Source organism: Schistocerca gregaria, chromosome 2, assembly GCF_023897955.1.
Source record: "Schistocerca gregaria isolate iqSchGreg1 chromosome 2, iqSchGreg1.2, whole genome shotgun sequence".
Taxonomy (NCBI): Eukaryota; Metazoa; Arthropoda; class Insecta; order Orthoptera; family Acrididae; genus Schistocerca; species Schistocerca gregaria.
This window is the reverse complement of record NC_064921.1, coordinates 636124056-636137319: the sequence shown is the minus strand read 5'-3', so window position 1 is coordinate 636137319 and position 13264 is coordinate 636124056. Positions and strand designations below refer to the sequence as shown.

The following is a 13264-nucleotide window of genomic DNA, read 5'->3' as shown; positions in this document are numbered from 1 at the left end:
GAGGGCACCAAATCACATGTCACTTGTATGGAAGTATGTTTCTGAACCAGCCTTGCATAAACTGTTATACAAACTATTGACATTACCAGCAAAAGGTAGTAAGTCTGTAAGAATGTAGACCACTTCTGATTATTATCCACTCAAAATGTAAGAAAGATTATGAGGCAAAAAAGCCATATTATAAGATATTCCTTTAATGCAAGTGTAAATGAATGCTTTATAAAATTTATATACTGGGAAATGTACTAGATACCTTAATTCTCAAGTGTTTCAGATCATAAGTTTTCAGTGAGTATTATGATACTAAGATGTTAGCACACTTGCTGAAATATAATGTCATTTTGAATCAAAGGTGAAAGTGAGGCAGGAAGTAGTGTTTTCTTCTATATTTATTCTTAGCCATTCAACTTTTTGTTTAGTTTCTATTTTTGTGTATTATGTGTTATTGCATATTTTGATTTAAAGTTGATATTTGCAGTGTTTGGGGAAGCTCTGCTGTACCCAATTTGTGCAGTTTGTTAACTTCAGGAGATAAATGCTTATATGCATATATTTTTGTTGCAGCATGGTTGTATGCCACTTTAAGCATTGCCATTATAAGTGTGAGTGGCATAATAGGACTCATTGTGGTGCCTTTAGCAAGCAAGGCATATTATCATCAGGTGCTGAGCTTCCTGATTGCAACAGCAGTGGGAACTCTTTGTGGTGATGCATTGTTGCACATGCTTCCACATGTATGTACCGCATAATGCAAACATACAATTTTCTTCATTAGTAGGTAATTAGAACAATATTTAATAGTGTCTTCGATTGCTGCAGGCATTAAGTGTTGGTGATGACCATGTGGCTCATGCATTTCACAGTCTAGTTGTATTTGGAGCCATGTTGTTTTTCTACTGCATGGAAACTGTTCTGCGGATACATGTAAGTAGGTCTTTTGAATGACGGATATTAAAAAATATATTTTGCCTGACATATGTTTTGATGATTATTCAGTGATTTAATGCCAGATTATAAAGATTTAACATTACACTTAAAATTTTAGCGAGCGAACAGCTACAAGAAAGAAATTGCCACCAAAGATTTGGACGTGCAGCAGAAAATAATTAATTCTGGTGGTAAGTTAAAATTTCATGTATTTTTATTTTGTTCACTTATTGATAGCAGTCTTTCCCTTTCCATCATTTCATAAATATGCATTCACTATTGTGGAACTGTTTCCTTGTTTTGAAAATTGTACAGCATTTAAATGGTCATCAGCTATGATTGTAGAACTTAAAGGCATACAGGATGGTGGTTATGAGGTCCGTTCAAAAAATTCTAGAACATTCATAATTTTGCATCAATAGTGAGTTGGAGTAAAATACAGTTAGCATCTCTGCACATGCTTGTGTTTACTATGTAGCTGCAGGAAGTTTCATTGTTATATGTCTGTTAGTTGTTGTTCACTGCTATATTGAGTAGAATATTGTGTCACACAGCTTGCAAATTTAGAGATGGTAGAGTTAGAGAAGCAATGTGTCTGCATTAAATTTTGCATGAAACTCAAGAAAACCTCTGTAGACACACTCTAAATGATGTAGAAAGCCTATGGTGATGAATGCTTAAGCTGAACTTGGTGTTACAAATGGTTCGCATGTTTTAAAATTGGCCAGATAGAAATTAAAGATGACCCTCATTCAGTACGCCCTTCAATGTCTAGTAATGACTCATGTCAAGAACATCAATGAAATTGTGTGTGCCAATTAAAGACTGACCATCTGAGAGATTGGAGAAGAATGTAACACTCCAATTTGAACATGTAATATCCTGACACAGCATCTTGTAATGCATCATGCTGCCGCCAAGTTCATCCCGTGGCTCATGAGTCAAGACCACCTCACAATCTGTGAAGGGCTTTTGGATCACGCAAATAAGAACAAGATGTTACTTAAGAGAATTGTAATTGGTGATGATGTTGAGACCAAGGTCCCATCTTCACAATGGGCCAGCAATAGACAAGATAAAAGAAAATTTAAGATGGTGCTTCGCGCAATCCAGCAAGAGGCATACCAAGAGTGCTTCTGGTAGAGGAAATGGTGTTGGGAGTGGGGTGTCAATTGTGGAGGAGACCATGTACAAAAAGTAAAAGGTAACCATAGAAAAATTTTGTGGACAAAGTTCCGGGATTTTCTGAACAGACACTCTTACAAGTGAAAGCTATCAGTAACCTGTTAATTTATTCACTGATGAATATTCCGTTAATTATGAAAATATAAATTAGATCAGTTCATATTTTGTACAATATTTTTCACATATTTCTTAATGTTTCTGTGTGTGTTAACAAATAGGACGAGGTAAAGAAATTTTGGAATATATTTTCTTTATGTCACCTTCTCCAATATCAGCTTAATGCTGTAGTGAAGTAGAAGACATGAAGCCAAATGCAAATTCAACACCTTGTTTTTTGTTAGCCATTGCTAACTGAGAGTTTCTTTCAATTACCTGTAACAAATGTAAACAGGTCCATCAACCAACGACACTGCTTTACATTTTTGGGAAAATAAGTCCAATTGTTCTATTATGCTGTTCTATTATTCTGCTTATCTCTTACCATATCTGTCAGTTAAATAAAACAATAAATATTTCCAGGTGTTGTGGTCAGATTCCAAACATTGGATTTCTAAAGTAATTTTTCAATTTGTTTCCTTCCTTGCAAATTTTTTTATGTTAGGTATTCCTGTTATTGGAACTTTTGGCTGCAACTACTTGGTAAGGTGAATGGGGAAGAGGAAGGGTAAGAGAAGGAATATATACACACATCCCTGACAAATGGAGCAATACATTAGGAAATTGGAGTAAGATTGAGCTACAGTGAATAATAAAGTCACAAAATTAATATTCTGATAATAAAAACAAGAAAAAATTAACTAGTTTATATGCACAATTTGCAAGGTGAGATGAAAAAATAAACAAATATTGATGAATCAGTAAAACAGGTGGCAGATTGATGAGGACATAATATCCATTAGAGTCTGAAATGTTATCATTAAATATAAAATAAAGAAATAAAATTCTTAAAGTAAGGGAAAGGCAACCAAAGGTCAACTCCTCACCTACAGTGGATCAATGCATGGAGCACAGTAACACATAATAGACAACACCACACACATTTGTTTTAAATACGAACTAGCTCTTTCCCCAGCAACACATTCATACACACAACCACACGGACACCCAAATGCACACTCCCATGGTTGTGTGAGTGAATATGTGTACTTTTGATGCCACTTGGCCATGGGAGTATGCATTTGAGTGGCTGTGTGTGTGAATGTGAGTACTATATCAGGAAAAAGAGCTAATGCTTGAAAGCAAGTGTGAATGCTGTTTTCTGTTGTGTGTTACTGTGCTCCACACATGAATCCACTGTAGGCGAGTGGTTGTCTTTCCCTTATTTTACATATTGCTCCAACCAGGAATTTCCATTATTGTTATAAAATTCTTAAGGAATATAGGATGGGGAAAGGAATGGGAGAGAATGGCAGTTAAAGGGTGCATATATTCTATTGAGTTAATGCAGAATCGATTTATGCTAGAAAAAAATTAGTTCCAACTTTGACCACCAGCTGCAAATCTAGTGCTGTGAATGTAAGAAAGACATCTAGAAATGTTTCCATTTTCCCTCGCGGTAGAAAAATTCTCCTCTTTTCAAATAATATTGTTACCCATTTTTGACCTTCATATTTTGTATTCTACTAGTTTAAAGTGTGTTATGCATTAGCACATATTGTTTATGTGTGGTTATAAGTGCCATATTTCCTGAAATAGGTACTGAAAATAATCCTGAAATAGATATTGAAAAAAATCTGCAGCCGATACAAGAGTACCAATTTCCTTATCCTAAATGATAAATTTAAAAATTAATAGTAATGAAAATAGATTATCATTATACTTTATAAGAATAGCAGGCTATTCATAAATGAAGGGGGTCAGAGAAGAAAATTTCATATCATCAGAACTATTTGTAGCAGCTCTACAGGATACATAAACTGTGTAAATGAGACAGTATATTCTAATGGCACATATCTGAATCACAGGCATTTTGCAGCTGACATTGTACTGTTCACTTCTAATTTACATAAACTTCAACAACAAATGGAACAGTTTAACACAACAATTTTGAGAGCTGGACAGGAAGTTGTTATAATACGATTAAAATTAAGTACAATTAACAGATCAAAAATGAAATATAAAAAATAACAATGTAGTAGTAGAACCATTTTAAAGTTGAAACTTGGTCATGAATAAAGAAAGATGCATACTGGATTTACAAAGAAATAGAAAAACAATAAAATATATACTCTATCAGTAATATGATGAGAGAGCAGCAGAGTTCTCACTCTGCACCCAAATACATCACAAGGAACAATTAAAGTATGTTTCATAATATTATACTGGGCCCTTCTCCCTTTTAAACGAATGGCAAGGCAGTGTCCAGACATGCATGGAAGTGTCTATTTTCCACTAAATGTTTTAATATTACACACAATACAGAAATTAGTAACTAATGAAGCTAACGCAATAAACACACATCAGAAAAATTTATGCAAATCACTACATGCTGCTATGCGTTGCTGGATGAGAAACTGATTTTTAGTCATCTTGTACAGCAAATACGTCATTTGTCCACAAAAGGCCACTTTTTCCACAAGCAATGTTTGTTCTTCAGTCTGCCAACAAACTATATCAAGAAACACACTATCATGGGAGATGTGATTACGACTGTAACGAAAACAAAATTGAAATGTTTGGAAAAGGTAGCCAGGTGAACTTTCAAAATATCTAAATGGAGCTGTATCAGTGCTCTTCATCAGCTCCTTCTACTGGAATTTTAAGGACGCTATTTTGTTAACTGTCTCAATATTTCTGCTACATTTGTTACCAAAATCTCCTGGATATGTTTCAAAATAAGACACTGAACTCTTATTAAGAGTGTTCCTGACATAAAAGAAAGTGAGATGAAATGATGTGTTACCTATGTGATCTTTTCCCCATTTCCCATTAAATACTTTAAAGCACTCTAGGTTAAACAGTTTCACTTCAATTCTTGGATGGCAGAAATCTTCTAAAATCAGAAGTCTTGGGTCAGATGGTATATCTGCTTCAGCGTCACCTCACCAGCCTTTGAGATTCTAGAATGCTGTAGCAAAATAATAGCAAAAACTCTGTTTTTGAACATGAGCTTTCTGCGTAGGCAGCAGTATGAACCAAGTGCACTTTTGACATATGACCAATGTCAAATATCTACATCAGTAGTCATTTCTTTATGATGCATCTTGGATGAAATGACAAGAGTGTGTGTTTACAATCTCAGGCCAAGGGAAAGACTTCTTCTCAAAGGCAGAACAGAAGAACATGTGGGACAGGAGATATACATACCTCTCCCAGTTAATTCTTAAATCATCTTTATTTTTTTAACCCCCTCTTCCCCTCTCTGCTTAGTTTTTGCACATCTCTGTGTGCACCTTGGGTATGACCCTGCTGATGCATCAATGATTTGATGGCATCTACTATCTGGAGGTATACTTTGAAGCAACATTTTATAGAAGATGAACTTGCTCTGAAGTAACAGATCTCTCAGACCAGTGGGCCCATGAACATAGACAATAAAGTAATAATAGTCACCTTTCTGCACAGTTGTTGTTTATTTGAATGGAGTGACGTATGCCTTTGCACTGAAGGATAGTGTTGTTGATTACAGATCTCAGCATGTTGTTTTGAAAACCATAACTGCTGAATAATGATATTGTGCACTGCAAGTGGTTTTAGATAACTCCTCGTGGAAACTGCAGAAACAAACACCTTTAAATGTTTCTAGATAATTCCTCGTGGAAACTGCAGGGACAAACACCTTTGTGTTGTATTCCAAAAAGACAATGTCCAATGTTCTTTCCCAGTACACCTTTGTGTTGTATTCCAAAAAGACAATGTCCAATGTTCTTTCCCAGTAAAGTAGATGTAGCTTTGTTCCCAGCCTGTCAATGTTTGACATATTGGCTGTTGAATGTGAGTGAGATTTGCATCATTATTATCCTCCAGTACTCGGTATTAATAAACTGAGCTTACAAGAAAGCAGTCTGACCGGCAGTACTCTAGGAACCCATCCATTCTCCATTTCAGTTGATATTACAACAAATGGTAGGTGCACCCTTGGCTCATCATGGCTTGATCAACTACAAAATTTGCTGTCAATAATGTAATTTGAAACTTTGCTTCATAAGTATAATGCTACATATCCCCTACTATCAAAAAATGTTTGTAGATGTACAGAAAGTAACCATCCTACTTTGAACTAACTATTCTAGTGTTGTCAATGTCTACATAATTTCGTAAGAGCGGAAACATTATATTAGCAGATAAATATTACTAATCTTGCTATGGTTGTCTCATCGTCTAGTATGTAGGTTCCTTTTTATGCTTGTCATTTAGTAGGCCCAAGATATTTTGTTTCAGTAAAATTTGCTGGAATATTGTTGCTTTTTGACATCATTAGTATTTATTCATAAATTTTTGACACTTTCTACAACACCACTCACTAAGTAAGTGCATTGTGCAACATTTCAATACAACATAAAAAAACTTGACAGTTACATTGACCAATCCAACAACAACTGAAACTGTTATGGCACTTTAGTGCCTAAACTTTCTGTAAGTATTGTGTACATAGCTTCCAAATCCTTCTAGAACAGGATTTAGTTCAAATGAATTTTCTTATGACTATCTTAATTGAAATTACTTTTCAGGAAGAATCAATAAAAAAAATTTCCTGTAAATAATTATTTATGTAAAGATTTATGTACCTAATAACAAAGGTTGGAAATTTTTACTATATGCAAACGTATCAGCTTCCTGTCTTCGTACAATTGTCAGTTGAATTGTGATAGAAAAATTAAAGAAAACTAAAGCATAATAATATTAGTTTCACTGTAAAGTGGTTATTGACTCATTTAACAGTTGTGTAACTCATTTTCATGGTTCAAGATCAATTTTTCTAAATGGACTGATATGAAATAAAATTAAGTTATCAGAAAAATAGTGTTTTGATGATAAAAATATACGCAAAATTATCTTTAAATGTTGAATATATAATTTAAGTAAAAAAATTAAGTCACACCAAAATTTATACGGAATCAAACATTTCAGTTGAAGTCGAAAGGTCTGAGAAGCCAAGATTCATTATGTAAAACAATTAGATGTAACTGTCTTTTATGTTTGCTTGTTGCAGTTACACTTTTGAGATGAGAAAGGAGAGTGCCCTTACCAAGCTTCACCGTGAAATTACAGGGACACCAAGCACAAAAATTGTAACTGTGATAGAAATATAGCAAGTATAAAAAAAGTGGCAAGTATAAAAAAAGTGGTAACTGAGAACATTTTGACCATTGCAGAGACTGGAAGCAATCTGGAGGTGGGCATCATCATGCAGGGCCCAGAGAGAAAAAACAGCTTCAGCCGAAAACACACTCACAGCCATGGCCTGTCCACCAGCATAGCTGGCAGCCATGACCATGATGTTTCATCTGTAGCATGGGTAGTGATTGTGGGTGATGGATTACACAATCTAACTGATGGTCTTGCCATTGGAACAGCATTTGCCGGAAGCACAGCTGCAGGCTTGGCGACTGCAATAGCTGTTTTCTTTCATGAATTGCCTCACGAATTGGGTAAGTGTTCACCTTCTTCTTTCAGGAAAGTGATGTCCAATTTGTAAGAGCCTCTGTAACTGAGCCATCACAGGCATCATCATTGGTTTGTAGTGATATTTCTCAACTTCTGCCAGTGGTAGTGCTATGATGAAGAAATTTTAGTTGCATAAGAAACATAAATAGTAGAAAACCATAACATGAAAGAGAATAAATTTGTCACAGTTAATTTCTTAATCAATGGAAAATCCAGGATGGAATGTAACAATACGAGAGAAAGAAAGTTGCTAATCTCCATATAGCGGAGATGCTGAGTTGCGATAGGCATAATAAAAAGATTCACACAATCATAACTTTCGGCCATTAAGGCCTTTGTTAGCAGTAGACACACATACACACACACACGCACACACACACACACACACACACTCACACAAGTGCAACTTGCACATGCATCTGCAGTCTCAGAGAGCTGAAACTAATTTAATTTCTTTGTTGTGAGGATTTAGAGTAATTATTATACAGATTAGCTTTGAGGTTAAGATGATTTGCTGTTAGAATTATGGAAAGGGAACGATACATAATTAAAACATGGCCCATATAATTACAAATTATGTGGTTTACAGATAAATAAAGTCATATAAAATGAAAAAGACGTCTTCTTTATGAGGTTACCCGTACTCTCTCTCTCTCTCTCTCTCTCTCTCTCTCTCTCTCTCTCTCTCTCACACACACACACACACACACACACACACACACACACACACACACACACACACATGCACATGCATATATGAATGAGGACATCATTAATGATAAACTAACATCTCCTGAACTTATGTGGAAATCACACACACACACACACACACACACACACACACACACACACACACACATGCACATGCATATATGAATGAGGACATCATTAATGATAAACTAACATCTCCTGAACTTATGTGGAAATTGACTAAGGAACACACTAAATCCTCAAGCCTAGGCAAGGTGAGTTGACATCTGTTCAAAGATCATCGCATGCACTTAGTCAGTGAATCACTTATGTAACTACTTGGATGCAGAGTCATCTGAAGATGAGAAAAATTACTTGTCCATGAGTCGACAATGGTCCTATCTCCCATATTAAGTGGAGGAGATCCATGGCAATTTATTTATCATTTTCCGCAAAGTGTAAAAACATACTTTCAACACATCTTGGCAAGCCCTTGGCATGAGCAATGCACAGCATGAGTCCCTAATTAAAAAGCAAATAGTGTTTTAAGTTCATTATCAATGAAACTGTAGTCACAGCTGCTTTCTCTGTGACTGTTCTGTAGCAGCACAAAGCTGAAGCTTGGCTAGAAATGGCAGTACTTGACTCTGTTCTGGTAATATACATCTCCTGCGCTTGTCTACAGAGATTCATCCTTTATTACAACTTTATATGACACCTCGGAGCTCTTTTTGATCTTTTTTATGTTACTATAGAGCATGGTGAGGCCTATATTTCTGCCGATGATGAAAGCTGGCTGTGTACTTAAGCTCCTACAAGCAAATATGCAAACATATTCCTACAGAACAACTCGTATTGTTATTGTAAACTGAAAAACTAATTTCCAGGTTTTCTTTTCTGTAAATCATCAAACCTCAAAATTTGCTTACAAATTACAAAATAAAACAATTAGAGAGACATTCTACAGAGATTTTAAATGACTTTAAGCATCTTTTTATTTCTTTCTCGTGGTACAACTTCTGTCATAGAAAGTTCATATTTGTCTGATTACTGTGTTGTCATTTCAGTGTAGTGTGCTTAACTTCAAAAAGTCTTTCTCATTACAGGTGATTTTGCAGTGCTACTGCAGTCAGGCATGAGCATTCGTCGTGCAGTGGTTTACAATATTCTTTCTTCAGTGCTTAGCTTTTTGGGCATGGCATGTGGACTTTGGGTGGGTGAATATGAGGATGCTGCCATGTGGATATACTCTGCCACTGCTGGTTCATTCCTGTATATAGCTTTAGTAGATCTTGTAAGTATTACTTTTAGAAGTAGCTTAGATAGAAATAACACATAAGGGTTTTTAAATATATTTGTAATACTCCATGTAAATTCTTCACAGCACTGTGATAGCTAAGCTATTAGAGTAAGCTGAAAAGAGCAGTTAGATGAAAGAAAGAAACAATGTGGGAGAAAATGCTTAGGAACAAGGGGGCAGGCTGTAATGATAAAAATGATAATTGTTTTGGCAAAACTTGCACAACTGGTGGAGCAAATGGACATAAATACCATAAATTAAGTTCTTTTCATACAGTCTTCCATCACATTTTGACTCCAGTCTTGAAATGTGAGATATCCTTTAATAAATTAATTTGTATGTGTCAAAGGGTCCAGATTTGAGTTCCGGTCCAGCAAACAGTTCTTTTAGGAAGTGAGGTATTGTACCACCAACTTTGCAGGGCTTGAGTTCTGCCTCTTACAGGAACAAAATTAGAATTACAAAGTGGGAATATCGCATGCAGTTTGTCTCCATATTTTGTACTTTATCCTCACCTGGCTCAAAACTGAAAAATTGTTATACCAAAGAGATTACAGTATGGAACCTATATTGACAGGTACTATTAATTACTGGCACTTTTCTTTGGCTTAATCCCCATAACAATAGAGAAATGCGATTCAAGCACAAATTTTTGATATCTACTGGCAGCATACAGTTCAGTATCAATTAGTGACTACAGTATGTGTTATGAAACAAATATTGAATTGTTTCTTACAGTTCTATGGGTTTTTTTCTGATTGGCATAATCTGCTAATTCTACAATTTAACGTGCTCTGTCAGATTCTATTGACACTACCACTGCCTTCTTGTATTCAGCTTTTGTTCACAAGAAACATAAAAAATCACCAATAAAGAAAGAACTCTTGAATGTAAATGGATCAACATCCAATTTGCATAGCATCTTGAATATATATTTTATACCATATGTATGAATCCGCTTTAAATAAAGCCAAAGTCATTTCCAAACACAAGATTTTCAGCTGATTTCATTGATACAATATTCTCAGTTTACTGTCGAAGTAGAATATTCATTCTGAAGTGTCAGTTTTTCAAGTTTCCTATTTTTCATCTTTTCCAGAACTCCATGAAACAAAACATCAGGATGAAACTGACAGTCAGAAGATAATACAATAATAATATGTCAAAGTCACAGCTGTGCATGTGTCATTTCATAGTTTAGCTTTTAAAGTTACTTTACATTCATCTCTAGTTTATGGTGGTGGTGGTAGCGGTAGAGGAGGAGGAGGAGAAGGAGGAGGAATTGTCTTCTTTTAACTTATAGAGTACAGACTGGAGTGTCTACACATTCACTAGCAGTGGAAATGATAACTAGTACTGCAATGTAATTTTGTAGGTTTTCTTCAAATATTGGCTTTAAGAAATAGACGGCCTAAACATCTGAACACCAGCGACTACAAACAGACCTTACATTTTTAGCAGTGGCAATAAGGATACAGGGATTGGCAACTTCAGTTTTATAGCTCCAGTAATTACAAAATGCAATAAATCCATTTAGAAATCTAGGAGAGATTCATTTCACTTAGCAGAGCAGATAAGCTTGCATTAACATCCTACTTAAAAATGAATGTGCATCACTTAGCTCAAATGTGATGGACACTGTGGATCTCTGGGGAAAGTTTTAACTTATCATACATTGCGCTCTGGACAAATGTGTACCGACTAATTTTATTAAGGATAGGAAAGATGCATCTTGGTTCAATAGTATTCACAACATGCTGATGAAACAGATTGTTGTAACTGTAGTTCAAAATAGGGGCACTAAAATGTAGACAGGCAAGCTTCTATAAGCAGAGTTACACTGATGAGCCAAAATATTATGACCATATCCTTAACAGCAAGTTTGTTCACCTTTGAAACACAATACAGAAGCAATTCTGCTGGCATGGATTCAACAGGTCCTTGGTAGGTTTCCTCAAGTATGCACGACCAAATGTCTCTGCACAGGTCATGTAATTCCCATTAAACAGGCCGACAGTTTGAAGGCCTGAAACTGGCCCTGATAGTGGCCCACATGCGTCCATCAAGCTCAAGTCTGGCAAATTTGGTGCCCAAGTCATCAGTGTAAGTTCACTATCATGTCTGTCAAACCACTGTAGCAAGATTCTGACCTTGTGACATGCATAGTTATTGTACTGGAAGATACTGTCACCGTTGATGAAGGTATAGAGCATTTAGTAGTGCACACAATCTGCTGTAATGTTCATATAGTTCACAGCTATTGTGTTGCCTTCGATTACTACCACAGGTAGTTCCATGGAAGCTCAGGTGAATACCCTTCCATGGGCTGCTGCACCTGTGGTGGGTGCATTTTTTGAGAGGCAGTTTGGGTGGATGATAGCCTATCCAGACCTGAGTATTGGCTTTGTGCAGCAAGAAATGTGATTCACCTGACAAGGCAACATGTTTCCATTGATTCACAGTCCACTCTTCGTGATCCAATACCCATTGCAATCATATCTGATGATGACATTGGATCAACATGCAAACACATAGGGGTCATCTTTACCCCACGTTCAACAACATATGCTAAACTGTGGGCTCCAAAACACTTGAACCTGCATTGCCATTGTACTCTTTCATCAGATCTGCCTCTCATCCCACCTCTCGTGCTTTGGTAGCAAGTGAACAGTGCACCGGCTTCACCATTTCTCATATGCTCATTTCCAGGTGCTGGCCATTACAAACTGGCCATTGTCATAGTTACTTCTGTCAGTGAATTTCCCCCATTTGTGATCTGTGCCACTGGAATGATTCTCCATTAATTTCTATTCAACTTATATACATTCCTTACTGCATCCCATGCTCACAATGCAATCGCGTGACATTCAGTCTTTTGATGGTAGTACTGTTTGGCATTGGTCCCTTTCTAAGTTTGCATTTCTTACAAAACTTCCATGAAGTGAACAGTTCCAAGCAGCTGAAAAAAAAAAACACAGCTTATCCCATATATATCATCATCAGAAGAATGTATGAAAAATTACATATTTAAAACCCTTAATGTCAGTTTGTTGCAGGATCCTCAAGCATAGTCTAATCTTAAACAGAATGAGTTTTCTGGAGTAGAAAAGCTTTTGTTGATAAATCACCACGGATACAGGAAGCACTGCTCATGCAGAAGACACTCTATTTTTGGACACATCTCAAAACATCCTGCACACTATGAATGCAGGTCAATGGGGATAAGCCATATTTCTGGAAAGGGTTCAACACTGTATCACACAATACAATACTATAAAAGCTTCAAGCATACAGAACAGCTTCTCGAAGTGACTGGCTCCATGCATTTTTGATTACATTACTAGAAACCAGTACATTCTCCTGGAAAGGACGTGTGCTTCAGAAAAAAAAAGGTAATGTCAGCATCGTCCCAGTGCGAGAGTGCTACTCTTGTTCTCCACACAGATAAACAGCTTGTCAAATAGGATGAGTAACAATGAGTCTGTTCAATAATCATCTTGTTCTGTACAGAGAAAGTCATTTTGAATGACTGTAGGGGATTCTGGGTCACTTGAC

At 36.1% G+C, this 13264-nt stretch overlaps 1 protein-coding gene across 1 annotated transcript in view; it reads left to right on the top strand.

Annotated features, from left to right (window-relative positions):
- The window catches only part of LOC126334666 (zinc transporter ZIP10), a 246350-nt gene that overhangs the window by 230351 nt on the left and 2735 nt on the right, over positions 1-13264 (top strand). Inside the window, exons 5-9 of the mRNA XM_049997131.1 lie at positions 565-734; positions 820-924; positions 1046-1118; positions 7428-7703; positions 9516-9703. Of these exons, the coding sequence (XP_049853088.1) occupies positions 565-734; positions 820-924; positions 1046-1118; positions 7428-7703; positions 9516-9703 (812 nt within the window). The remainder of the gene's footprint in view (positions 1-564; positions 735-819; positions 925-1045; positions 1119-7427; positions 7704-9515; positions 9704-13264) is intronic.